This window comes from Musa acuminata, chromosome BXJ1-6 (assembly GCF_036884655.1).
Source record: "Musa acuminata AAA Group cultivar baxijiao chromosome BXJ1-6, Cavendish_Baxijiao_AAA, whole genome shotgun sequence".
NCBI classification, from domain to species: Eukaryota; Viridiplantae; Streptophyta; class Magnoliopsida; order Zingiberales; family Musaceae; genus Musa; species Musa acuminata.
The window spans coordinates 3,133,408-3,160,564 of record NC_088332.1 but is presented as its reverse complement, the minus strand read 5'-3'; the positions used below and the strand labels follow the sequence as shown (position 1 = coordinate 3,160,564).

General features: G+C 39.8%; 5 protein-coding genes across 7 annotated transcripts; 3 read left to right on the top strand and 2 right to left on the bottom strand.

Moving 5' to 3' along the window:
* Window positions 1-1,114: 1,114 nt before the first annotated feature.
* Window positions 1,115-3,309, bottom strand: LOC135583649 (uncharacterized). Of its 2 annotated transcripts, XM_065185997.1 has the most exons (3): window positions 2,707-3,309; window positions 1,809-2,636; window positions 1,115-1,641 (listed from the first exon to the last, which is right to left on the bottom strand). In XM_065185997.1, exons 2-3 carry the CDS (start codon window positions 2,487-2,489, stop codon window positions 1,357-1,359), a joined length of 966 nt encoding a protein of 321 aa, XP_065042069.1. In that variant the 5' UTR covers window positions 2,490-2,636; window positions 2,707-3,309; the 3' UTR covers window positions 1,115-1,356. The 2 variants fall into 2 exon arrangements, with proteins under 2 accessions (XP_065042069.1, XP_065042068.1); XM_065185996.1 differs by having other exon boundaries at window positions 1,809-3,309.
* Window positions 3,310-6,034: 2,725 nt separating this feature from the next.
* LOC135675642 (small ribosomal subunit protein uS15-like) lies at window positions 6,035-9,585 on the bottom strand. Of its 2 annotated transcripts, XM_065185993.1 has the most exons (5): window positions 9,450-9,585; window positions 9,278-9,350; window positions 9,059-9,197; window positions 8,743-8,929; window positions 6,035-6,314 (listed from the first exon to the last, which is right to left on the bottom strand). In XM_065185993.1, exons 1-5 carry the CDS (start codon window positions 9,470-9,472, stop codon window positions 6,278-6,280), a joined length of 459 nt encoding a protein of 152 aa, XP_065042065.1. In that variant the 5' UTR covers window positions 9,473-9,585; the 3' UTR covers window positions 6,035-6,277. The 2 variants fall into 2 exon arrangements, with proteins under 2 accessions (XP_065042065.1, XP_065042066.1); XM_065185994.1 differs by lacking the exon at window positions 6,035-6,314 and having other exon boundaries at window positions 8,742-8,929.
* A 2,803-nt stretch (window positions 9,586-12,388) lies between these two features.
* On the top strand, window positions 12,389-15,270 carry LOC135677622 (IQ domain-containing protein IQM2-like). The gene is made up of 10 exons (XM_065189986.1): window positions 12,389-12,654; window positions 12,757-13,211; window positions 13,295-13,409; window positions 13,501-13,566; window positions 13,646-13,734; window positions 13,812-13,902; window positions 13,981-14,127; window positions 14,219-14,311; window positions 14,397-14,498; window positions 14,586-15,270. The coding sequence occupies exons 2-10, from the start codon at window positions 12,796-12,798 to the stop codon at window positions 15,162-15,164; spliced, it is 1,698 nt and encodes a 565-aa protein (XP_065046058.1). The 5' UTR covers window positions 12,389-12,654; window positions 12,757-12,795; the 3' UTR covers window positions 15,165-15,270.
* A 748-nt stretch (window positions 15,271-16,018) lies between these two features.
* Window positions 16,019-19,753, top strand: LOC135675641 (GTP-binding nuclear protein Ran-3-like). The gene is made up of 8 exons (XM_065185992.1): window positions 16,019-16,216; window positions 16,311-16,380; window positions 16,901-16,957; window positions 17,040-17,157; window positions 18,225-18,314; window positions 18,409-18,588; window positions 18,668-18,745; window positions 19,429-19,753. The coding sequence occupies exons 1-8, from the start codon at window positions 16,214-16,216 to the stop codon at window positions 19,496-19,498; spliced, it is 666 nt and encodes a 221-aa protein (XP_065042064.1). The 5' UTR covers window positions 16,019-16,213; the 3' UTR covers window positions 19,499-19,753.
* A 1,184-nt stretch (window positions 19,754-20,937) lies between these two features.
* LOC135677621 (uncharacterized) lies at window positions 20,938-26,874 on the top strand. The gene is made up of 9 exons (XM_065189985.1): window positions 20,938-21,504; window positions 21,593-21,710; window positions 25,448-25,484; window positions 25,601-25,670; window positions 25,748-25,852; window positions 25,947-26,097; window positions 26,203-26,285; window positions 26,386-26,479; window positions 26,557-26,874. The coding sequence occupies exons 1-9, from the start codon at window positions 21,432-21,434 to the stop codon at window positions 26,642-26,644; spliced, it is 819 nt and encodes a 272-aa protein (XP_065046057.1). The 5' UTR covers window positions 20,938-21,431; the 3' UTR covers window positions 26,645-26,874.
* Window positions 26,875-27,157: the final 283 nt, after the last annotated feature.

The following is a 27,157-nucleotide window of genomic DNA, read 5'->3' as shown; positions in this document are numbered from 1 at the left end:
TTTTATCTTCATTTTAGATGTCATGCAGATGTTCTTGAACCACCCCAGGAAGATATGTAGAGAACTTTCTCAACATACGTCGGTTCTCCAATCATCTTTGTGTAAGATTTTATGAGCCACCGGACATGGTTGTCTTATTACTACCTGGTTTTAGGTTTTCCACCTCGCATGGAAAAATTGGAACCCAGAGAACTTGCCATCCTTGCTTTTTGTAGAAGCCACTTTAGCTCCTTTCCTCCTCTCGATGGTTTTCATCTACTAAGCACAAAAGCTCAAAGAAACTCGGTTTCTTCTTACAAAACTTCAACCAACATTCTCTCTACCTTTCAGTATTCTTTGACATACTGCCCCTTAAACCTTTTTCTATTTGAGATCTTAATGTTTACTCTTACAGGATTCTATATTGGTTGGTAGAATAAATGGATATCGGAAAGAGATTCTGGCTGGTTTAATGAACAGGTAACAATGAAAGCAAAGGAAAACGAAACCTTTTCATCCCTTTCATACAAACAGTCCAATAATCTCAGCTGGCTCCGGTGTCGATTTGCTATCTAATCTCTCATCATTCAGCGAGTCTAAGCTTGAAAGCTTTTCCTCCATTGTATGCTCGTCCGTGTTAGATTCTTCTGTACCCTGTTTGTGCATTATGTCTGCAAGTAGATTGTCGATTAGACGCCTACTACGAACACAGATTTACCAGCTTTTGAGAGAGAGAAAGAGTGATTTTGCTTTCTGAATTAACAGATTAAAAGAACAGAAATCGATCGTGTGCATGTTTTTCACAAAAGAACCTCCATCTGTATTCAACTCATTTCAATCAAGATGACTTCGGGGGTCGGAGATAGGGCAGAAGGAAACAGTGACCGAGCTATAGTGGTATTACCGCCGCCAAGGGAAGCAGCTACGTCGGTGGCGGCGAGAACGACTGACCAAAGCGGTGACTCCGGCGGCGAGACGATGGTAGTTTCCGAGCGACGGGTTTGGTATTGGGGCGTCGGGGCATGGTTATTGATTTGGACTCGATCGGATCGGGCGCCGTGTTTGTGTGTATATATATATATATATATATATATATCACTGTGGAAAGTAAGTAAGCTGACATAATGCATGCCAATTAAGAAACAATCAAACCAAATTAATACACATAAACAGTGCATCTGTTCATCTCTTTCTGACTGCATTGTTGTAGTTTGACAAACAAAAATCACATATATGTTTACTAGTGCATAATTTAATAGCATATTTTGCAGTTACAATCTGAAGCAATATCTTATGTTTATTGTGCTAACAGGCCATATCATAAACTGGCATTCTATATGCACAATGCACTTCCGAAGACACTTGTATCATCTGCACTTACTGTTTGTCTTCTTCGGTTGATGTAGCCCAGAGTACAGTGGCTCTGACCAAAGCATCCATGGGGTCAACACATTTCCCCAGCAGTGGGTCGTCCGCGGGTAAGAGTCCATGCATGTAATCAGAGACAAGAATAATGCTACTGACAGCCCTCACCAGAAGAACTTGAATCGATATCCTCAACAGATTTCTTGCACCTTCCATGTCTTCCCTGTCGAATGCCTCCCTTGCAGGGATGACAATGTGCTCCATGGTTGCTTTGTCGGGTAGCAGCACCTCGAAACCCTGCACAAGGTCATGTTTAAGATAACAGTGTGGTAGCCTCAAGAACATCCAAGAGAAGGAGAATGTAACTGCTCATGTCATCTGCGTATGCCATGGGACACAGAAGCATCATTTCTGGTTTGTACATCTCTTCATCTTTCGATGGCAATCGTGTAGCAATGGCTTACCTGGTTTTCGAGTTTTTGCTGATACAGCCGAGCCACGATTAATGCGTCCATGGCAAGAATTCCTATGCGAGCGTTGCTTCCCATTTCAACCGGCTTCAGGTTTGCTGCTTTCAGTTCCTTGGCGACACAGTCACCGGCGTCGAGGAGTGGCACAGAGCACCCCTCGGCGATCTCATCGCGCCAAGCGTGCGCGACGTGGCACGGCATAGCGATGCAACGAGCTCCAGCCCTCTCCAGGAAGACCCTCTCCCGACGGAGATTCTCCACGACAATAGAACCAGCAGATTGCGTGCAGCAGTCCCAACCGCTCTGATGCAGAGCGAGCTCTCGGTTCAGCACAGGGTTATTGCAAACGACAAAGGGGGGAGTCTCCTGCCCATCCGAGGAGCTCCATTGGACGAGCTTCTCCAAGAACCTGAGGGTGGAAGCAGCTGAAACCCCACCCAGGACACCCACAGTGTTAGACAAGTCCAAGAAAGGACCGTTGTACCCATTCCCCGAAGGAGACGAAACCGGCTCAGGCTTCCCAGAGGTGGACGATGTAGAGGCTGGTTTCGGAGCAAGAGAAGAGGTAGAAGACGGCCGAGATCTAAAATGGATCCGGTGCTTGTTCAGCTCCTCCACGACGTGGATAGGAAAGTTCACAGCGCTGTATGACAATGCCACGCTCCCATCAAACATCCTGAGCCTTCCGAATCTACGTTCGTGTCGCAGCAAATCTCACGATCTAGCGCTTAAAGCTTGGATCCACCAGGAAACATTATTGCTCTGCTTCGATTACCGACAGTAGTTACCTCGAATCCCTCCCATTCCAAGATTCTCAAGTACCTAAACAGAAATCTTCGGAAAAAGATGCAACTCCTGAAAGAAAATGAAGCTCGATTTATAGGAAAATAACCTGTAAGAGCTCGATGTTTCGGGGGGGAAGGAGAACGGGCGAGTCGACAGGGTGACATCACGAAGAAGCATCTCGGATCGTTCGAAGATACTCGATGAGCTCAATCATGCAATGTCTTTTCCACCAGCACAAAAATCCAAGAAAGAAAAAGAGTAGACTAGCGAAGAATCCACGACACCGTACCTTACACGCCTTTCATGAGCTGTCCGTCTTCCATCAATCTGACATTGGATTCTCGGTGAGATGAAAACAAAGCAAAAAACAGCGATGATCATTGACTTTTGCTCATCTCAGACTACACCTAATTGGGCTCTCTCGACTCTACTCGACTGCAGTGAGTTTATTCACTTCTCTATTTTACCGAAGGAAGAAGAAGCATTGGAATTTGGATACATCTGAAGAGGATTTTGTCCATTTCTGTGGCTGCTTCACCGGTCGGTACGGAAGTTTATGGTCCAAGAGGGTCATCATACTTGCACCCATCTCCTGCAGCAACCAGCAGCTTTGCGCATGCAAGTTTCTCGACTTGTTCGTCCTCGAGATTTCCGCAGGCTCAGCATGCTGAGGGCACCTCCATTTTTCCTTCCAGTGGTGGGGCATAAGATACGGACTGCAGTGACCCCATCCATCGCTCTCCTGTGAGATGAAAGGATGGACTTCACATCCTCCGGATTAAATATGATGAAGCTGCGTTATCCTAAGCTCAACGGACCGGAGGACGCCAATTGGTGATATTTGCGCCGTCGGCGGACTTGTGCGGGGCCCAACGTGTGTCGGCTGCGTAATTAACGTGCGTAATCGGCCACTGGACTGCCGTGATGGGCCGGATCTTGGCCGGTCTGCCAAAAGCCCAACTTCGAGGGATACTGCGACGGGACCCATCGCATCGGGTGACGGCGACAGTAGAAAGTAAAATGGAGAGGGAGGTTACTGCATCGCATGGCGAACATGATCGAGCAATATAATATGAAGCAAGCAGGTGGTAGGCAAAGGGGCCGCCCATGCACCAAAGAGGATGGTCCACGCACGAATGGCATCGCCTTTATGATCTCAACCACTCTCGCGCTTCCGTCGCCGCCGACCGTCCACCACGATTGACTCGACTCCGTGTTTCACGTTGGCGTGCAGCAAACATTTCTTGCACGTCCCAAACTCACACCTGAACGGATCCCATCTCTGCGTGCAGTCACAAGGCAGGTGGGCGTGGGTGGTGGTCGATGAGGGGATTGGTAAGGCCTTGTTCTGCTCCGAACGCGGTACCCACACTTGCTCGAAAGGAAGCCGCCGCGGGCCACGGCGGAAGAAGTTCTTCTTACGTTACGGAGAATCGACCTACGCGCCTTGACAAGTCATCGCTTTCGGCGTCCAGCATTATAAATAAGACCAGAATGGTCGAGTCGAATCCATCATCATCGAGCTTCCGGTTTCCATCTCGACCGACAGGCAGCAGACGTCTGCATCTCCAGGGCCGACGTCCAAGCCACCGAAAGCTTCGAGGAGGAAGAGATCGGTCTCCAAATTGTCGGGAAGCTTCGGACCATGGGAGGCAACTCGAAGACCACCTCTGTTGTCGTCGATGCCAGAATAGCATCGGCACCTGAAGATCGCAGACCCACGTCCAGCAAAGGCAGCAGCAGCAGAAACAAACCCTCCGCCGCTGCCTTGTTCCCTGGAAGAGGAGACGCCGGACAACAGCCGCGTGTGGCTGAGCTCAAGGCGAGGAGAGCAAAGCGCCTGGCAGTGGAGGAGGAGGAGGACATCAACGAGGTAGCCGATGCATTCATCAGGCGATTCAGGGAGGACCTCCACCTGCAGCGCCTGCAGTCCATCGAGAACTACAACCAGATGCTCGCTAGGGGGCTGTGACCGTCCTTGCTGACTGCAGTGTGCTCTGTGCGCCGATGAATCAACTGCATGCAGCACAAATTTGCCTGTTCTCTTTCCTTTTCGTGTGCTTTCAGTTTGATCCTTTGTAAGTTCATTGTGCGTCGGGTGTCGGAGCATGTGCTTTTAGCTTAGCCTGTGTTAAGTTCATATATGATCAATACAACCTTTCGTTTCTAGTGACAGAAAATTGTATTTGATCTATAGAGATGTCCAACATAAGGTGATCTCCGGAGAAACCAACAAATGTGGCATGAAGTGCTCATTAAGAGTAGAAGATCACGTTACACAATTTACTCGATCAAAATCAGAAAGTAGGCTTGTGTCCGCAAGATGTGTTAATAGTCTAATATGTGCAATCGCAACATGGACACGATAACAACCAAGCAAGCAAAGAAGCAGCTAATTATATATTATCCCCTGTAGTAAGCTATCTTTAATGTTTTAATCTTTATACTTTAAAAAGTTATATTGATATTTCTATAATTATGAAAATGAAATATCTAGTTTCATTTACTTGAACGATATTAGTTTTAATGATGAAAATAAATGATAAAAAGATAATTTTAATATTCGATGACAAACGACGATGGTGGTGGTGAACGATGATGTCGTTTGCATTGACGCTGACTGTCCACCTTCGATGATGATAAGGTCCGCTCTCACCAAGACGCCGCCCGCCTCCACGAAGAGTGTGTCGCCAATCTCATCGTCACCCGTCACGCACTGCTCTGCATCTGCGGCGACACTAATATAGTTGTTGAGTGACAACTATGTCGACATTGACATAGATGGCGGTAGCCATTGCAACGTCTACAGCGAAGATGGTGGTCACCTCGTCGCTGGTTTGTTAGGCAAATCTCAGCCTCAAACCGAAGCTGGGGTTATCGAAGCTCCTACCGCATCAATTTCGACACTACCTCTAGTCGAGTGACCCTTTCAATTTCGAGACAAGCAACGATAAGATTGACACCATGCTCTTGGTAGAGACAAGTGACATCATTCAAATATGACCAAACTAGATGACCAATTACGTCAGTATTAACACCAACAACATTATCGTACACAATCACCGACGACATTTATCATCAAACGTTATAATTATCCTTTTATCATTTATTTTTATATTTTTATCAATAAAACTAATATCACTAAAATAAATAAACATAAATACTTTCTTTTCATAACTATATAAATATCAATTCAATTTTTTTAAAAATATAAATATCAAATATCAAAAATATTAAAGATTATCTAACTTCATAATCTATTAATTAAACCGAAAAACAAAGTACAACCTACATCGCTCTTCCAGCGGAATTAGCACAAGCACGAGGACGAAGTTTGTGGAAATATAGATGAGGATTAAGTCCTCTACCACCCCCACCCGGCTACAACTCAATCTGAAATTCAAAGGATAAAAATTTTGAATTCAGACAAAACATGCATGAAAGATAGCTGGCTGGTGATGCAAAAATTGTCCTCATTACAAACCCTGATGCCACAAGTTTAAAAGAACACAAAGTAATCATCTGAAAAGCACATTGTCCAGCTAGCTGAAACACAAGCAAATAGTTCCATCAAAAAGATAATTTCAAAGGTTCATACTAAACTATATTTTACTTCTTCAATAAGCTTTTGGGCCCATCAGCCTATTGACCGCTGGTAACCTGAACATGGTCAGGTCCTAAGCCACCATAGTTTCAGCAGCAGATCCGGAGACACTGCAAAAGCAGCGAGACAGCCATTAAAACCAGAACATTTGAAGTTAGAAATGATTCCAAAACGGAGTTAGCACAAGCCATTATTGAGAACTATGATCCAAATACAAAATATAAGTACACAAGAACAATATTCCAAAACTTGTTATCAATAAAACATATCAAATATTTAAGACAATGAACCCTCACCTTACAAGTGGAACTGTATCCACCCTAAAAATCATAATTGTAATACCCAAAATTCCATGTCATGTCATATATTGACAAAGACTGAATATTTACTAGATGGTGTGTGTTTCCACGTCATACTCCGTTCATATGGACCCGCAACCATTTGTATGGATGGCAATGCAAATGGACTGACTGGCCTCAACAGTCAACTATAATTAAAAAAATAATTTGTACCAAGCTGCATGATCTATGTTTCTCAAGTGGCAGCAGAAATCTAAACAATGTGTTGGCAGGTGCCCATATTTTTCAATCCCCAAGCTTGGATTTGCAAAGATATGCAGATTAAAATACATTAAAAAAATTGATTGATCAACTTAATAGAATGTGAGGACAATCTTCAGATAGAAAGATGAACAGGATGCGCCAATTAACAGCTAACATCACCAACCCACATTGAAGATGAATGTTGACCAAGTGAGGCTAACAAGTCAGATATCATCATTTTCTTGGCGTATGAGATAGGAATTAAGTGATTCTGCCCAACCAGAGCCAGCAGGAAAAAATAAGAAAACTAATAAAAAAGACAGATTCTTGAGAATCAACTTACCAATACATTCATCAATAACTAGGTAAAAGTTATCCTTCATATATCCCCTCACTCCCTTCCCCATTATCATTGGTAAATTGACAAGAAGATTTGTCAAAGGTGAAAAATGGGATCAGTACCAATCAAGCGTGGTGCATGGAAAGCCACATCCAGTGAAATATCAGTAACTGGATATAGTTTCATTACTCATCCCTCATCTCATCCTCGTTGCACCTCTTTTCTTATTATCCCTCTTGAATCCCTGCCCCTTGCTTTCTTCTTGTACATTTTTCTACTCATCCTTCTACTGGGTGTTGACATGGGGTTGTGTGGATAATTGTCCATAACCAACAAGTCCAAGTTTCTTGATTTAATTAAAGTCAGGATAGTACATGAAAATCATACTAGTGATTGGACACATGAAGCACACAAGGAGAAATATTGCATTAAATATTGAAAACAGTAAAATGACAGTATGTCTATAAATCAAACACCATCAGCCTAAAATAAATTTCTATTAGAAGCATCAACTCAATCCTAAATTACATAAGTATAATATGTAGCCAAGAATATCTTAAAACATAAAAGTTACAAATACATTGGATCAAGAACAGACACTGTGAAGAGCACATCACAGGAAAAGCAAACTACTACAATTATATTCTGAAAATAACATGAAAACCTACAATCTCATGTCATTTTATGTTCCAAATAACCGAACAAATGAAGACTAATATGACAGCCAGTTGCTTGTCGTGCGCTAGGGTTAGCAGTACGCAGAGTCCACGTACCATTAAAATAAAAAAAAGGATCCGAGAACATCAAAATTTTGACACATTCGATTACTAGGCAGGTTTAATGGTTATACTGACTGATAAAACTTTAATGCATGCAATCCCCTATTGTCAAAATGCATGATAAAATTCTTATGCCTTCTTTCGCTGAAAAAAAAATTCTATGCCTAATCTCTACCTATCATTCTTTCCACAAAAAAAATGTTACTTACCTATCAAGCTAAAGATTGAAGCAGACAGGGCTTTCAGAATTTGTCAATCTGTCAGTACACTACCTAACAAACAATAAGAGCTGATGCAAAAAGAGACTACATAACAACAATTCATATGTCTCGATGACCCATTCAAAATAGTTAACACCTCACCAAGGGATCTAATGGCAACTACTAAATAATTTCATCATCCACTTATGGACAAAAGACACGGATTTGACAATAAAATATAAAAAAAGACAAGTGTTTAAACATGCTAAAAGGTTTCCAATGATCAATGCCTAAAATATCCATTAAAAATGAGAGTAACCACACATCAAATATCATGATTTGATTTTAAAAAACCCAATGACTTAACTTCCAGCATTAAAGTTGATAAAATATTAATAAATAACCTATCTAACTTTGTCCAATTCCAGTATTACAAAATTCAGAAATCCTAATCGATAGAGAAAAAAATCATTTCATGCATTGAGAGTGCTACTTGTTACGCTTGTGCGGTGACCTAAGGACCACAACTTCAAAGAGATATTCGGCACCTTACATTTGGGTACAGATATAAAGATCGAAATCAAGTGTAAAACGTTAAACTTAATTCCATTCAATGGAATACTGAAGTTTAGCTAATAAGAAAGGAAGCCAACAAGAAGGGTAGTAAAGTAACTCACTATTTATAGGTTGCAGGAACCTGCTTGGTCCTCTTGTAGTATCGGGTCAGGCGGTGGATCCTGCTCTCCACCAGGATCAGCCTGAACTTGGAATCCTTGTCCTTCTTGTTTCTCTCCAAGTGCTTCCTGATTGCCACAGCCTTCTTAATCAGAAAATACAGATCTTCCGGAATCCCCGGTTGAAGACCTTCATCAACCACATACCAAAAATCAAAAGTGATAAAAGACAAACGATTCATGACAGCACCAAACACAGAATATGCATAAGAAAAAGAAATTAAAAAAGCATCGCGGCTTAGGAAACTAATAACAGTACCGTGGGCCTTGAGGATCCGGAGGATCTTGTTCCCGGTGACACTCTTGACCTGGGCGATGCCATGAGAGTCACGAAGAATAACACCAATCTGCGACGGAGTCAGCCCCTTCTTAGAAAACTTGCAGATGCTTTCCTCCACCTAAGAGAGATCAAGCACATCAACACGCTTCAACATAAGACACTCCGATAGAAGGAAAGAACAAGGAGGAGATGGCTCACTTCTGCAGCAGAGATCTTGAGCCAACTCGGCGGAGTCCTCTTGTACGGCAGCGCCGATGAGGATATACCCTTTCTGCAGTCCACATCACGGAGATTGACGATCCCAGCACACAAAAAAAGAAATCGAAAAACATCAACCAGGGCGAGATGCGGCATGGAGAATGGGGATTACCCGCGACTGTGCATACGACCCATGGCGGCGACGGCGGCGGAGAAGCTTGGGTGGAAGAGACGCGCAGAAGAAACCCTAAGCCGGGCGAGAGAATGCGTCGTTAGGTCTTCTTAGCGATGCTTATATACAGGTGGTGGTGGGTCTCATTTACCGAAAATGCCCTCAAGACCGCCTATCAGCCGTTCAAATGCGCTCTGACGGATGTGATTGAACTTGATGATCTCGATCGATGAACGATATGGATCGAGATGACGTGAAACCATTAGATTGGAGGCTCCCAAGTGCAGTCTTCGCCGATGAATCGAACGGGCTACAAGAATCGGACCAAATAGTGGACTAGTAATTGGTCCGGAGCGGCCGGTCCAAGTTGTGTCCAAATTAAAAGCAGAATGAACCGATTGGTTCAGCCAATTTTTGAATAATCTGTATAAATCGGATGGATTATATACAACTAATAGGCTTTATACTATAACGAAAAATTACTCAAATATGTTTAATTTATTTTTTTATGATTTACTTAAGATGATATTTACTTCAAAAAAAAAAGGATTGATTGTGTTGTTTTTTTGTTATAACTATAATGGATAAATAAGTAACCTATTATGAGATTGAAATCGTCATTGTATTTTTTTGATGGCTCAAAGTTTTCAATAACTTATCTTTTCTTATTTCTTGGTTTTATGATTTTTTTTTATATTTTCGTTCATTCATAATAATTTTTGTCTAACTATGATTCTTTGAAAACTTATCCTCGTTGAGAGCATTGCACATATGTCAATATATATAATCGATGGCTTATAAGTATACACCCATGTACATATATCCCATTGGCATACTACTTAAATCTATAAGTAATAATTTTGAAACACCAAACATACAATAAAAAATTCTTTTTATTTTCGCTGAAATTTGAATTCTTGCTTATTTTTTAAATACACTTTTAAAAATTATAAGCTTCGGATTCTGGTATAAATTTCGAGGTCATGTGATAGAAAAAAAATACATATTATGATGAAATAAAAAACTTTTTGGAAACCAAGTTTGCTAAAGAAAAAGCTTTTATTATAGCTAAATATCTTTTTTTTCCCTTCCAAATATTTTTTTTATACAGAAGTATGCTTTTACTTTCAGTGATGGTCATTCAAAATGATCATTAATTTTTATCGTAGTATGTGAAAGAAATATAAATTTTTATTATTTTTATTTGTTTATGGTCAAAATAATTAGAAATATTTATCGTTATAAGTGAATATTCGATTTGCTTAGCTATTAATGGAGTAAACCTGTAACACCCCACTTAATCTCACATTGGAAATGGACAATGATTATAATTGACTTATATAAGCACGATGAATGTACTATGTTAACTTCAGCTTAAGCATTTTGATCAGTAATTTTAATCAAACGAAGTTGATAGGTCAGTTAACCCATAAAACTCAGGTCATGACACTCACGAGAAAAACATTTGATAGAAAAAGTACATATCATCATGATATATTACCAAAAATATATAAATTATAAAAGTTCGAGCATTTATATGTAATTTAAATATATTTACTTGTACGGTTGATCTTCATCGTTTTGATCATTAGCATGATTGCAATTTTAGCTAATGTTTAAACTCATCAAAAGATGAGCCACTGGGGATCTAAATATTTAGAGACATAGGTATGTTATTAAAGTTTGAAAGAATACTTCGTAACATCTTTTTAACTTTATTTTAAGTCATTAAGATTATTCTACCCATCCAAAAATAAGCTCAATAATAATAACACTAATAATTATTATTATTATCATTTTTATTACTCTATTGTCCACAAAATATTTTGTGGACAATATTACGCTAATTATCTGATTTATTTGGAATAAAAATCTTAAATCGTACAAATGTTTATGATCCTTCATCCCACGATGCTTCCTGTTAGCACAACCAGTTCGTCTCATATGATCGGAATCGCGCAAGACGCTCTAATGCAGGTGATTGGCTGACTCGAAGAGGATACACCGTCGCATGCAGCGGAGTTTCATCGACTTGAGCACCGATACAAGAAACGCTGTGTACTTCTCTCGCCGAGAACTCACTGTCCCAATAAACAAAAGGAAGAGCAGCTCGGATCGGTCGATGCCTGAGACCATATGATACAGACGTCTTCGACGGAAAAGCGACATCATACAATTGATAAATGCTGGTGGTGTATCTTATGTTCTGCCTTCGTCCAATGGACGTCCGACAAGCCGGCACACACACTTTTATCTACGTCCATGGACGCCCCATCTCCCGCGCTTTTGAGTTCCACGGCGAAGGTGAGAGCCACCTTCCTTCGTGTCGGTCGCATGGCCGTCTTATGTTCCAACACTGGGCCATGCGGTGTGGGAGGACAGTTGGACGTGACGGTGGTGCAGTTGATGCCTCCATTTTTATTGAGCTCCCTCTGTCTCGTGCGTGCCTAAACAATGTGCGAAGCGGGTCAGAGAGACACGTAAATGGCTGAGCAGGCGAGTTGGCTCGGAGGTGTCATATCATATCAGGACAACAGTTTCAGCCACGGTTGACTTAGTGCCCCTTTAGATGTTTGAATTACTGACGGTGAGACATAATCTTTTGGGGAGGAAACCGATCTCAAGCAAACTGCGGGCTAAATAATTCATATGAATTGCCTCAAAATATCCATGCATGTTGCGATCGTTCGCCCTCCTCCCTTCCTCGAGAACGAGTCAAAAAAGTCGAGTGAGAAGAGTCAACCTTAGAAAAAGTCATCAGCTTTTCTCCGTCCTCGAAAGAAACAAAACAAGTGCGTCCACGGTTGGATTCTTGGTACATGTGGCAGGAACTATGGATTTCTTTCCTGTCATCCCACCGTCACCTCCCTTACCTATATAAGCATGTCACCTCAAATTCCATCGCTCTGTGTTCTTGTCTCTGTCTCTCTCTCTCTCTCTCTCTCTCTATATGTATATATATCAAGCATTTGTGGGCTTCCGGCAGGCAGAAGAGGCAAAGTTGTGGTTGCGGTGCATGTTCTGTCGTTTCAAGTAATTTTTTTGTTTTTAGCAGGACTTGTACTCCTTCATCGTTTCTCTTGTTCCTGAATCCAAATCCTCATCTTTTGGATCTGAGATTTACCGATTGCAAGCTGATGTTTTTATAAATGAAGGAGATGTCTTTTCTCTTGTGACTTCATTGATCTACAGGAGCTTCACTCATGTACATCTACTTATTTGACTCATTCTTTGTTGAAATTAGTTTGAGCTTTCATCGATCTACGGTGATCTTGACCGGATGTGTCTTTCAATCATTGCTGTGCAGGAAGAAAATTGATAGGTAATTACTCTGTTCCAACTCGACATGCCAATATCATTTTCGTTCCCAGAAGTTGATGATGATGCCAAGGATGAAAGCTCAAAAGCCATTCTCAATGACAATGTGAGGCCAGCCCTGAGGTCTTTGAGCTTCAAGGGTCGAGATGCCAATCATTCCACGGTCAAAACTCTGAAGCCGGGCAAGTTAGTAGTCAAAGGATCCCTGAGCTTCAACAACACAAGGCAGATGCGCCCTTACCACTTTGAAACGATGATCTCGCTAGTGAATCCTACGACCGAAGACGACAACTCGAAAAGTTCAAATGCGCCTGCACTTTCAAGGTTTACTGTTTTGAAGGACAGGCCGAAGCATGAAGCTGCTGTGAAGTTGCAGAAAGTCTACAAAAGCTTTCGTACAAGAAGGCAGCTTGCAGATTGTGCTGTCATCGTAGAGCAGCAATGGTATGACATATAGCATACGTATCTGATCTTCGTTTAGCTCAGACAACTAATATGTTTTCCTTTCCCCTACTTGCTTTAACTAGGTGGAAATTGATAGACTTTGCACTGCTCAAGCTGAGTTCTGTGTCGTTTTTCGACATTGAGAAAGAAGAATCAGCTGTTTCTCGATGGTCGAGAGCAAGAACCAGAGCTGCCAAGGTAAATTGCTTCTCTCTGCAATCAAACTACCAATGCCGTGACTGTCTTCCGATCGTGTGATGTCGAGCATTCACCCATGCTTGATTTGCAGGTTGGCAAGGGGTTATCAAAGGACCAAAAAGCTCAAAAACTTGCCTTGCAACATTGGCTAGAAGCGGTAAGTCTGGTAGATCCAAGATTCATATCTCTCTCCAATCTCCATTTGTCATATTTGTCGGTTTATTGGCAATCAACAGATTGATCCTCGACATCGCTATGGCCACAATCTCCATTTCTACTATGACTATTGGCTCCACAGTGAAAGCAGGCAGCCCTTCTTCTACTGGTGCGTTTGCAGAGTCCCGTTTCCTTGATGGCTTCTAATAATAGCTCATCGAGAAGTCACCATTTCTGACTCATCAGGCTTGATGTGGGAGAAGGAAAGGAGATCAATCTTGAATCAAAGTGCACGAGATTAAAGCTTCAGCAGCAGTGCATAAAGTATCTTGGACCCGTAAGCACTATAAATGCTTCTTCCATGAAATTTATGCGGAATGTAGCATATGAAACAAAATATTGTGATACATTTCAGAGAGAAAGAGAGGCCTATGAAGTTGTAGTCAAGGATGGGAAGTTCATTTACAAGCTGAGCAGTGTACTTCTGCACACTTCTGAGGTTCCCAAAGATTCAAAGTGGATCTTTGTTTTAAGCACATCAAAGAATCTATACGTTGGTCAGGTAAACATCCTCATCCTTCCATACTATACCAAAAGATTAAATTTTGCTGTCTTTTTGAGTAGCCTAATGTATCATCTATTCGCTACTGCAGAAGAAAAGAGGCACATTTCAGCATTCTAGTTTTCTCGCTGGAGGAGCTACGTCTGCTGCAGGAAGATTAGTAGTGGAGAATGGGGTTCTTAAGGTACGAAGATGATTCGGTAGGACAATTTGAACTTTGTTGAAGTCATATCTGTCTACGAGTATGCTCATTTCATAGCATTTGGCAGGCCGTGTGGCCTCACAGCGGGCACTACCGACCCACAGAAGAGAATTTCAAGGAGTTCATGAGCTTTCTTCAAGAAATCGGCATCGATCTAACTGACGTTAGGGTGAGCACATCACTCGTCGATCACAGTGAGATTGTTCCCTTTTAAGATTCCAGTATGATACCTTGGAACCACATCTTTTTGCTACAGAGAAGTCCCACCGAAGGCGATGATTTGCCCTGGAGAGGTCACAGAAGCAGCTATTCTGACATAAACTTGCCTGATGACATCACCATCGACCCTCAACCTGAAGAACAATTGTCTCATGCATCTCCTGGAGAGATAAGCAACGATGCAAGAACTGGCTCTTCGAATGACGACCGGCAGCGCAAGGGAGTCCTCAGGGACACCGAAGAAGAAGCAGGCGAGGAGACAAATAACCCGAGAGAGTCAAAGAGTATCAGTTCGGAGGAAGAAAAACCTGAAGGATGCGAACGAGACTTCTCTGACGCCGCACAACAAAAGGAGGAAGAAACATCCATACCGTCGGAGCTGATCCTTCGAAGGATCAACTCAAAGAAAGGGCTGACGTCGTGTCAGCTGGGGAAGCAGCTATCTTTCAAGTGGGCAACCGGGACAGGGCCGCGGATCGCCTGCGTGAGGGACTATCCATCCGAGCTTCAGTGCCGTGCTCTCGAACAAGTAAATCTGTCGCCACGAACTGCTGCGACTTCTAGATTTGCTTCTCCTCGGACTACAGCCAGCCAAAGCCCAAAGATGTCAAACTGAGCGGTTGACTTCACAGGGAGATAAAACGTATTCATTTCCTAGGCATCGTAGAGAAATTGTCTATTCAAACTGTATCGACTTTTGATGGATCATCAGAAGCCAAAAAACCATACGTTTATAAAGATGCTGCTGCCGTGTGAATTGACAGCTGGTGGGTTGATACAATGAGAATTCAAGAAAAGAGCCCCGATAGGTGTTACAATAGGACGTGAGATCGTCCGCCGCCGCTGGCGAAGCGTGAGAGATTAGGAGGAAGGGAAGGAGTGGCTCAGCAGGGACCGTCTCCTCGCCTCCGCCTGTCTACGCCGCCGCTCGGCTGTAAGCCACGTATCGCCGTCGTTTTCCAGATCTGTTTAATCGGGGGCTCTTATGGGGTACACCGGGAGCTGTCTCAGCCACAACAAGGCACACAGGGTAACGAAGAACCTTCCGTGATGGGAGAGCACGCTTGGTTCTGGCACGAATCTTAAATCCGTCAATAAGTTATTTACTCTTTCGTGAATCTCGAAGAACCGCGGACGCGGATCACACCGAACGTACAAAAGAGGATCCGAAACCCTCCCCTTCAGAAACAATGGCCTCAAGCACGAATCTTATGTCAGTGAATCAAGTTATTCGTGAATCTCAAAAATCGGCTAACGTGGATCACATCCAACGCAGAACAGTTCGGTAACTCGCCCCGGAAACAAGTTAAGATCTGTACAATGAGAACGAGTTAAGATTCGTGTTCGAACGCAACCTCCGTGATCACAGGTGACCCATTTTTTGAAATCATCGAGATAAACGCACGTGGACGCGACCGTCTTTGGAAAAGGAAAGAGAAGACAAGAAGACGCGGACGTACGTCGCTCGGATTAAATACTTTTTCATCAAAGCGGCGCGATCAAAGAATCCGACGGCCGAGAGAGTCGCGTTCAAATGAAGCCGAATGGGGTGGGAAACGGAAATCTGTGAACCGTTTAGGGTTTGGCGTCGCTGTTGAAATTTATATACGTCCGTTCTCCACATTTCGCTTTCGTTCTCGTACTTCCCCTTTTAGAAGTGTTCTTATGGTGGGTTTCAGATCCGTTTCCTCTGTTATTCTTCTATTAGCTGGAGACCTGTGGGGTATATGTTTGCCTTTCTGATCTCTGCTATCATTTTCAGGCATTGCCGAACCAGCAAACTGTCGATTACCCGAGCTTTAAACTCGTTCTCGTTGGTGATGGAGGAACTGGTGCAATTTCCTGTTCTTCGTCTCCTTTTATATATTTAACCCTTTGACTTTTGATTTATTGAGCACAAATGAGTTTCTTTGTACTTATTCTCATTGCTAGAAATGATGGTCTTTCTGCTTTAATCAATCGCATAGACATATCGGAACAAATTTGCCGTGTTCTTTTTTAAAATATTTTTATGCATGAAATTCCTGATTTTTTTTTTTTGTCTTTTTCGAGGGACGTGGCTGGAATTTATTGTTAATCCTGTTGTTATCAATGCCTGTTAAATTTGATGTATTTTTTGGTATTCGCTATTAGTTAATCACTGTGCATAACATTGATCAGATTATAAACTGGGGCTTGAGAATTGGCAGGAATCTATCTCTCCCATTTGTTATAGTAATGCAACAAATAAACGTTCTTTTTGATTCATAGTTTTCGCTTCCCTTAACAGTGATCTTAAGTGCAAAAGAAGAAATTAATTCTTATATCTCTGCTTTTGCACTTAATCCTATGCTTTGCTTATGCTATGTACAGGGAAAACTACCTTTGTGAAGAGGCATCTTACTGGTGAATTCGAGAAGAAGTATGAGCGTGAGTATCATGGCAAATCTTCAGACATTTCTTTTTTTTTTTTGTTGCTGATTATGGATAAAATTGTCTTGGATTTTTTTAGCTACCATTGGTGTTGAGGTCCATCCGTTGGATTTCTTTACAAACTGTGGGAAGATCAGATTCTATTGCTGGGACACAGCTGGCCAAGAGAAATTTGGTGGTCTCAGGGATGGATACTAGTATGTCGTGGGCCCTTCTATTTTTAGTTTGATCGTAATGTGTTCACGGATGTGCTTTCTAGTCAATAGATGTATTGCACCTGTTGCTGTTTCTATTTTCTAAATGACAGATCTTGTGGTAATTCTTTTATTAGTTAGCCCACTTTGAATGCTAAATTACTTCCTAATCTGTTAACTTAGCTCACATTGTACCCAATTCAGGTTCATTAGCCGATACAAAGACTTACAAATAGTACTGTTGCTTATCTGACTATTTGGAAGCTCAGTTATTTGTGCTAGATAGTTATAATGTGTGTTTTGGAGAAACATCATTTTCCTCAACTTTTTGTGGACTCCTTTCTTCTAAAATCTATTTCAGATGGAGGAAAAATAAATTGTTAATGTAGAACTTTAAAGATTAATGAATAGGTACCATGATTTTGAGAAGGCAATAGTTGGGCATTCAAGTTACCCTGTGTCTTGGTCTATAAATAGTCAAGAATAAGAAGAGAATTTTTGCATGAGAAGAAGGCTAATTACATTTGAAACTACATAGATGTTACATTGTAACAACTTAAAATGCGGCACTTGGTCTTGTTTATTTGGATGTGATTGCAAAATTATTTGAGATCTCTTACATTATTGCTCTTGTGCAATCCAGATTAGTAGATGCATTGGAAATATGAATGTTTTGGATTTGTTATGGGAATTGATCATAATGCTAAGGATCATAAGTGGTCAAATAGAACTAAATATGTTGTAATACAAGCTACAATGTGAATAACCAATGAGATAGAGCAGAAAATGTTGTGATGCAATATTTTATGGGTGTCTGACTAGTAAGTTTTTGGATTATGGAAACTGTGTCCTCTCATTTAAGATGATGTATTGTGGTGTGGCAAGGTTGCTAATTGGATTTTTTTTTATAAATTTAAGATCATATTTTCTGTTATTGTTTGAGGATTACACAAAATTGTTTGTCACCTTTTGGCTGCCAATATGATTAGTCACATTAATGATTTGCAGTAATTGTTATTGCATGGATTATTTTTGTCTTTATTTGACTGCTACAATTCATTTGTCGACAGCATTCATGGTCAATGTGCTATTATCATGTTCGATGTCACCGCCAGGTTAACATACAAAAATGTCCCGACATGGCACCGGGATCTATGCAGGTCTTTTGACAAGACACTTTGAACTAAATGAGCACAAAATTCTTGTCACTTACAATTTAAAATGTGTAACTATCCTATTTGTCTCAAAAACCAGGGTCTGTGAGAATATTCCTATTGTTCTCTGTGGAAACAAGGTTGATGTGAAGAACAGGCAGGTTAAAGCAAAGCAAGTTACATTCCACAGGAAGAAGAACCTTCAATATTATGAGATTTCGGCAAAGAGCAATTACAACTTTGAGAAGCCCTTCCTTTATCTTGCTAGAAAACTTGCTGGGTAAATGCATGTTATTATGGTGTAAGGATTACATTGAGATATCTCTATAAGGTAAAACTGATGACAAATTCATTTGCAGGGACCAAAACCTTCACTTTGTCGAATCACCTGCTCTTGCGCCTCCAGAAGTCCAGATTGACCTTGTCGCACAGCAACAGTAAGTGCAGTTGATTATTTTATTATGACTCAAATCACTTTTTGAAATCTTAATTACATGTTTATCGGATTTGTTACTGGTTGTCACTTTCTGGATATGAGTCAGTCACATATATTCGTTCACATGTTTGGTTTTTGAATAGTCAATCTAAATTTCTTTCTTTTTTTTTGGAGACTTGAGGGGTATCTTAAAGGGGCACTTACCAAGATGACCATTTTAATGCATGTTGTACTTTTGATCAACGATGAGATGAATTTCTGTCATTAAATTGTTTATCTGAGTACAATTTGTATTGAGCATTCTAAAATGCTTTGTAGTTGTCGGAACTTTAAATTGCATATATAATTGCCTAAAAATTGTTAAGATCTATTTTATACCATATCTTACGTATAGTCAAATGACCTTATCCTTGTGTAGTATATGATTGCTGTTTGTCTTTTTTTACCTAATCATCAATCTTATTAATGTATGCATATCATGACCCATATCCAATGCCGTTAACTCTGTCACCTTATCACCGAGAACTGCCGTTAACATCTAAGCCAATTTTCAGCACTTATGTATTCATAGCAAGTTCAAGTCCCCACTGTGTCCATCTCTTCCTTATGCCACTTGACAATGAAGCTATTGAATGTATATGATAACATGGATCATCCATCTAACTTGCTATTTGTTTGTTCCAGACATGAAGCGGAGTTGGCTGCAGCTGCTGCGCAACCTCTTCCTGATGACGATGATGATTTATTTATTTGACTAGAAGATCCTACTAAAAAACTTTGATGTTGTGAGCAGTCCTTGTCTTGAATCATTTTGAGTTATTTTAACCATCCGCTTTTGAACTTGATTGATGAATTTGATTGATGAATTCAACAATCTTACATTTGATGTGGAGCAGATTGATTAGTCTCGTGCTAAGCGATCCATTTCTTTGATTGCTGAAATGGCCAGTGTTAATTGTGCTGGCGGATTACAATCTCATGTTTATGCGTACGAAACGCTTCTAATGTTTGATTTGCGTGCATCATTATTTAATATTCGTGTTGTTAATAAGATTGACATCTTTGAGATCGGTGCACAGAACGAAGTCTTCGAGCGTCATTTGCGTCGAGCTGTGTTTCTCCGTTCCCGGGATAGGTGATAGCTCACCCTCGTTCATTGGATGACGATTTTCGGGTTAAGACGCTCGTGGCTTGGGGGTGATCGTTTTCTTGCAAAAAAAACTTTCGTCGGGTGATACCCGACTTTGGCCCATGAGCAAGTTGATCATACGCGGGTTGGCGTGGTGGACATGCTAAACAGTTTCTTGATATGGATTTTGACTTGTCGTGTCTTGAGGGTTACGTTGTCTCGGGATTCTCGAGACGAGACGTGTCGAGCAACGTTTTGGTACGGATTTTGATCTGACGTATGGCATCAGCTGTGACGTGTCTTGGACAAAAAAAAATGTCTTAGTATCTTTAGAATCTTAAATTTCAGGATTATATTTGATAAGACTTTAAAAATCTTAAAATATTTGTTAATCCCAATAATGAGATAATTCACGTCACGTAATTACTTATCACAGCAGATATCTGCCGAACAGTTATATATAACAGGAGATATCTGAACTGTTATATATACGTGAATTAGGGCACCCGATCACCAGTAGCATTAATCGTCTTGGTCTGGTCGGGTTAACATAATGGAGAACCCTATCGGTATTCTGATAAGATGCTGCTTCTGGATGGGGGCATCTCTCCCTCTTTTGGTGCGTCAGTAGCCAACGGAAGCCCGGCGGATGGCTTGCGCATCGCTCACACCCTAAACAGAGCGTCGGTCATTTCCATGGTAGTACATAAAGCCTACTGCACAGTGGTCGGTAGCTCACGCAGAGAAGCTGCTGCAGCTTCCTTTTCCCTCATCTTCCAAGACAAGACATGGATTCGACCTTTCACGCAAGGAAATTAATACGGAAGAGACAGAGGAGGAACATATTCCGAGCCCAGCATAAATTGCTCATCACTAGCAGCCGAACCAGGGTTTGACTTCTGCACCCCTGTTTTGATTGGAGGTTCTCTAAACGTTCGATTAAAAAGGAACTCTAAAAGTGAAGATCCTTTGCTAGAAAAAGAATTCCCAAAATGAGAACTTTTCTCACGATCGTTTTATCTTGAGACAAGTGTTTGCGACGAGATGATAAGATAATTCTTGGATACTGCTCTCGTAGGAAACACGAACAATGGAAGGGCGACTCTATATCTATGGGTTATCTTCTACGAGAAGATATTATGCTGGGGCTGCTGCTGCTGCTACTACTGATTCACCCCTCCACTTCGTCTCAGAAGCATTGATTCTCACGAGCAAATCCGCAGCATTACTACTTCCTTTTCTCCGTCCCGAGTTCGTATCGTATTGGCTCGTGCGAGAGAGCCGATGGTCTGCCCGTCTAGAGATTCTCTGCTTGCAAGAAAGAAAGCTTCAGTGCCTTTTCTGCTATGCTCGTTCTACCTTTCCCACTTGGGTGCTGCTTGTCCCTCTTTCTACTCCGATCTAATAGGCCTTTCCAAAAGAACTGCTCCGTAGCCGTGAGCCGCCCTGTGGTGGGATGCGGATTCCTGGTTTCCTCTACCATTCCACTAGCCACCAGTAGTTGCTATAAATACGGGTCAATGGAGTGGTTCTTCTTCACCGCAGGCGAGCCTGTTGCATGCAACATCACCAGCGCTCCCCGCACAGGACGGTGATCCAAATGTACCGCGGCGGCAGCTCGTACGCCTCCGGTTAGCCTTCGTCCCCTATGCTTTGTCTCGCTCCACAGCCTCGTCCGTGTTCTCTTCCACGTGCATAACGCATGCAAATCGAATGCAGGTTCGGGGAGTGCGACCAGGAGGCATGTCGACTACGGGAGGACTTACGTTGCCTGGCCGAAGGGCAGACATCGGGCCACCGTCGTCTGGCTTCACGGTTTAGGAGACAATGGCGCAAGGTACGTGCCGCAGCTCTCCTTTTGGCCGCATCTAATACAAATTAGAAGGTACTTTGGGAACGCAGGCTTATAGAACATGATTTGATTCAGTTCTTAGATTATATGAATGTGTCTAATTAAATAAAATATATTATGAATACTATTAGATTTTAATTGTGATTATCGATAATGAAAGTTTTATTTAAAAGGCATGCATCATAAATTTAGATCAGTTATTAATTTATTTCAAATTTTGACATTAAAATTTTTTACATAATAATATCATATCATGATTTTTTTAGATATCTTTAGTAGCAATATTATTCAACGAGAATGATATTAATCCTCTATAAATAATTTTGGATGAATAGTTCAACATTACATGAAAAATTTAAAATATTATTTTATTATAATGACACTTCATTGTATTCTTATAAATATCCATATATTTTTTGGATTATAAATGACTTGAGCATATGCAATTTACTGTTGAAAATTTCATGAAACAAATAATTTAGATGACTAATTGGAAAAACTATAAAAGACTCGGTTATGATAATTGCTAATAATATTTAGACTTTATTACCGTCTACAATTAGTGTGCTGAAATATTTTAAAATTTAATTTAAATTTGTTAATAATTCATTAGTTGACATATTAACGAAAGGACCGATTGATATTCAGTATAGAGAAATTCAAATTTATATTTTCAATATGGCTAATAAAACTATAGACTTAAGAATATTAAACATGAGAATAGTTGAATTCTTTTTCATAAAATTTATTTTTGCATATGTTTCTTCTTAGTTTGACTCGTTTAAAATTTATTATAATAAAATTAAGAGTTAGTTAAACTTAAATAAGCTGACTATTATATATTTTTAGAAAGAATTAATTTTAAAGTAGGAAAGACTCATAATATTTTAAGTACTACTCAAGGAGTGGTTAACAATAAAAAAAATTAAAGTATAAATTGTCTGAGTTTATAAATATTATTTAAACTTATAAAATCTTCACAGGAAAGAATTATTTGTGCGGAAAGAAAGATTATGTGAAAAAAACTATAAGGTTTTGGTTTAAAACTGAATTGTATAAATCTGACTTTTGTATATTTCAAATTAAATATTACAGAAATCTTTTTCTAATACTTGGTATATTGATTATGATGCTTCAACATATGTTATCAATAATAAAGATTCATTTTAATATGAAAATCAAAAGAGAATAAAATATTCATAATTATAAGCAAATATATTTAGGTGAAAGTGATAATAGTTTGTATTTATCGCCTATGCCTAAGATTTATTTGATAAATCTTGAGCATATATGATATATTCTTACAATTATAAAAATTTAAATTCTTTATCTAGAATTGTTAGGATATCATTTCTATCATAGTGGTTGCAATGGTTCAATAAAAGTTAACCTTTAAATTCTATATGATAGCATATACAAAATTAATATGAATCTTGAGTTTATAACGATCTTATAATCTAATATTAGATAAAATATAGTTTCATTAACTTTTTGAGATTATGTATGCTTATATCTACGGGTTACTTTTATTTTTTTTTTTTTAGTAAAGAAAGATATTTTATCATATTTATAGATAATATGTTAAGATATAACCATGTAATGTCTTATACTAAAAAAAGAGATAGGAATTTTATGACTTCAAGGGGATCAACCTTCTTTTGATCGAGGGGAGTAACCTTCAAAGTGGTGAAAAGCTTTGAATTATATTTAATTACTTAAAAAAGATAACCGAAGATATTACATATATATAATTATTTAATCCCTAATCAGCTAAGACTAGGATTTCTAACAAAGGAAATAAATAAAACTAATAATCCTTAATTGGCTACATCAAAGGACTTTAACCATAATTAGAAAAAATAGATAGAAAAATAAAGATTAATATTAAATCTCTAAAATTAAAGACTCCTAACACTTTCTGTCTCTCCAAAATAGTCTTGTCCTCAAGGTTGAGCAACGATAAATTTTAAAAATTTCTCCTTTAATACTTTGTAAGACTACCAAGTGACATCTTCGATTGGTAATTTAACTTATTGAATAAGTACATCAATGTCAGGATATCTATCACTAATCACAATACATCAATCAATTAAATAATATATTTTTATATTATTATTAATAAAAATTAATTTGGTGACATACTTTGAGGCTACTAATCGATTTTTATGACTGCGAAATTTTATCTTAAGACTTGGTACGATCGAACTCAATTGCCAAGTCGTTGAACATACTTTGTAATATATTGTATTAGTCTTCTTCTCTAAACAAGTATTATTGTAACTTTATGTATTATGATATAAAATACTTGATATTTATAGAAAAAAATTTAGAAACAACTAATATTAATTAATAACTTGAGTTCTCCTATATTGATTATTGTTTTATTTACTTAAGATTTACAGTCTAATGTGTTTGAATGAACATGTTCTTATGATTCAGTTTGTGAGCAACCTATAAAAAATATGTTGATGAGTAGATATTATAATTGACATTCTTGATTGTATACTTAAAGTTATTTATTTTTGTTATTCTGTTCACATATATATATATATATATATATATATATATTAGTCGAATATGATGATAGGATTATTTTGAGAAAATAAATTACAGAAGTCATTTTGGACTATATTAGAAAGGGTTAATAGTATTGTGATACATAAAAGAAAATATGATATTGATGAGACATAACCGTTGTGACTCACATTATTAGTTAAAATTAATATAGTATTATTATATTTGTTGAACTTATTGGTATGTTTTTTTAAATTCGCACACGCATAATTGATTTTAAAATTTTATAATCCAATTGAGTAAAATTATTTTTAAAAATAAAATTATTTCTTTTTTTTATTTTGAACCTTTTGTATCTTATTAATTAATTGGTCAAGTGGGAGAATGTTAGATTATGTGATCTTATCTAATTAAATAAGATATATTATAGATATGATTAGATTCTGATCATGGTTATCGGTCAATATAAAGGAAATCTATGGTAGGATTTTTTAGGAGAGGGAGAAATACTTCCAATTACTTATTCTAGCCCCTCTGCTCTCACTTATAATTAGACAAAACTTTTTAGAGACTATATACATAAAAATTAAATATGCTGATACTTGATATTATCAAGAGATTATAAATCTTCCTTAATCTCACCTCAATCATGTTAATCAATCAATGAGAGATTACAAATTTTTTTTCCTATTTTTAGTATTGTTTTACCTATATAGTCTTTGTATTCTTATAATCGAATCATGAGCAGAGAATGTCAATCCACTATTAGCGGGTGTGGGGAATAAATCTTTCTTTCGCCCCGTCGAATCCATGCAAAATTCCAACATCATTTCTTTAGCCCTCGTCGACCTAATAAAACAAATCCAACGTCCCTATCTCTCTCTCTCTCTCTTATTTGGGGTTTATGACAGTCGTGAATCAGAAGTAGTACAGGATGCTGATCGCTGTAATTAATCATTGTGATTCTTTGGGATGGTGTTGCTTTTCGATTGACGTTGTTGTCTTGAAGGTAACGCTCTGTTTCATGGCTAAAGTATTCTTGTCAGGCCATCGTGCTCATAGATTCGGTGGAATAACAATTCATCTGCTAGTATTGCAACCGAGTGTCGATGTTAAGCCATCGTCCTCATAGTTCTTAATGCAGTTCTTATGCAAACAACAATTCGGTAGTACGCATGAATTCACCTTCTTCTTCTGCTCTTGTTCAGCTGGTACCAGCTCCTGGAAACCCTTCCTCTGCCAAACGTAAGAGGTTATCCTTGTTGGGTTTTTAATGAATTTACCTCACTTGCTTACTAGTAATTTGGCACTTGTGTGAGAAATAGCTAATTCGAGCATGAACATGTGATGTGGCATTGCAGATCAAGTGGATATGTCCTACTGCTCCTACCCGACCTGTGTCTCTTTTTGGTGGATTTCCATGCGCAGCATGTAACTCTCAATGATCTGCTTACCATCACTCCATCTTGACTGATCTTATATGACCTCCTCTGTTGTGTTCCACGCAGGGTTCGACATTGCGGACCCTTCACAGGATGGTCCTGATGACGCCGATGGATTGGAAGCTTCAGCAGCACATATCGCAAATCTTTTGTCGTCTGAGCCAGCTGATGGTATAGCTTTTGATGTTAGCATCGTTGTACTGCTGGTTAAGTATACTGACTCGACTGGGATTGATTCCTCCCTCCCTCCCTCCGATCGGTGCAGTGAAACTTGGAATCGGTGGGTTCAGTATGGGTGCCGCGACTGCCTTGTATTCTGCTTCTTGCTTCGCACATGGAAGATACGGAAATGGAGGCCGATATCCCATAAACCTCAGTGCAGTCGTTGGTCTCAGCGGCTGGCTTCCCTGTTCCAGGTCTGTTCCATCGCTAGTCAACGCAATCCTTGGATCTATTTTCTTCTTTATTATTGCTGTGTGTGAATCGGAGGCATAAGAGTACTTGGTCGTTCTTTCATCCAGGAGCTTGAAGACCAAGGTGGAAAGCTCACTGGAAGCTGCAAGGCGAGCTGCCTCCTTGCCACTTTTGCTCTGTCATGGAACAGGTACCGTACGTAGCATTTACCTCGTCGAGATTTTTGGATTTTTGATTTGATCCAAGGAGCGTTGAGCTTCTCTGTTTTGTTCTTGCGCTGGTTATGGCAGGGGATGGAGTGGTTCCCTATAAACAGGGAGAAAGGTCTGCGGAGACGTTGAGGATGTCGGGGTTTCGAAATCTCAGGTTTGAGGCCTACAATGGGTATGTTTCTGCTGCAGTTTCTCGACCTTAGGCCAACTATCATGCTTTTACTCAGATAGCGACTCGGAACAATGCAGACTCGAGCATTATACGATTCCGGAGGAAATGGATGCCGTCTGCAAGTGGATCACCGCGAGGCTGCAGCTCGATGGGTCTCGCGCTTGACTCCGGAGATGCTGTGTTTGTGTTGTGATCGCATCGAGGCGTCGATGGAAGTGCATCTCAATGGTATATGTATGCGCTCCGGTACTTTTTTGCGACGACGTGTCCGTAGTGCCTGTGCTGTGCTGTGCTGTGCTTTGAGAGCTGCGTATGTATTGTGATAGATTTGTTTCCCTATTTATCTGTCTTCCTATGAATGAATAGTTTGATTACTTTGTGTGGTAGAAGGCAGAGTAATCCCACGCTTTTCGTATTGCTGTGGTTTCCATATGCTTGTGCTACGTAGATATCTGATTAGATGATCAGAGTTTCAAAGTGAAACTGCAAGCTAATAAATTTTGCTGACGCTGTTAGGACCTACTGATTGTTATGTACAAAAGTTCAACGTAATGTAAAGTTGAAAATAAAAAAGATGGTCGCGGGTGTTTGGCAGATGAAACCACATTAATCGGAAGCAATGGCTTTGGTGGGAGAGAGAGATGCAGGTGTCAACAGAGAATGGAGGTTATCTACCAA

Excerpts from the sequence above, each read along its gene's own strand:
- LOC135677622 (XM_065189986.1), top strand. The coding sequence starts at position 12,796 with ATGCCAATATCATTTTCGTTCCCAGAAGTTGATGATGATGCCAAGGAT. Across the intron at positions 13,735-13,811 it reads AGGCAGCCCTTCTTCTACTG|GCTTGATGTGGGAGAAGGAA; the intron begins GTGCGTTTGCAG and ends CTGACTCATCAG. Across the intron at positions 14,499-14,585 it reads TCGATCTAACTGACGTTAGG|AGAAGTCCCACCGAAGGCGA; the intron begins GTGAGCACATCA and ends TTTTTGCTACAG.
- LOC135675642 (XM_065185993.1), bottom strand. The coding sequence starts at position 9,472 with ATGGGTCGTATGCACAGTCGCGG. Across the intron at positions 9,351-9,449 it reads GGTCGTATGCACAGTCGCGG|AAAGGGTATATCCTCATCGG; the intron begins GTAATCCCCATT and ends TGTGGACTGCAG. Across the intron at positions 6,315-8,742 it reads GTTCCTGCAACCTATAAATA|TGTCTCCGGATCTGCTGCTG; the intron begins GTGAGTTACTTT and ends CTGCTTTTGCAG.
- LOC135583649 (XM_065185996.1), bottom strand. The coding sequence starts at position 2,489 with ATGTTTGATGGGAGCGTGGCATTGTCATACAGCGCTGTGAACTTTCCT. Across the intron at positions 1,642-1,808 it reads AGCAAAAACTCGAAAACCAG|GGTTTCGAGGTGCTGCTACC; the intron begins GTAAGCCATTGC and ends GACCTTGTGCAG.
- LOC135675641 (XM_065185992.1), top strand. Across the intron at positions 16,958-17,039 it reads ATTCGAGAAGAAGTATGAGC|CTACCATTGGTGTTGAGGTC; the intron begins GTGAGTATCATG and ends GGATTTTTTTAG. Across the intron at positions 18,746-19,428 it reads GACCTTGTCGCACAGCAACA|ACATGAAGCGGAGTTGGCTG; the intron begins GTAAGTGCAGTT and ends TGTTTGTTCCAG.
- LOC135677621 (XM_065189985.1), top strand. The coding sequence starts at position 21,432 with ATGCAACATCACCAGCGCTCCCCGCACAGGACGGTGATCCAAATGTAC. Across the intron at positions 25,485-25,600 it reads AAACCCTTCCTCTGCCAAAC|ATCAAGTGGATATGTCCTAC; the intron begins GTAAGAGGTTAT and ends GTGGCATTGCAG. Across the intron at positions 26,286-26,385 it reads TTTGCTCTGTCATGGAACAG|GGGATGGAGTGGTTCCCTAT; the intron begins GTACCGTACGTA and ends TGGTTATGGCAG.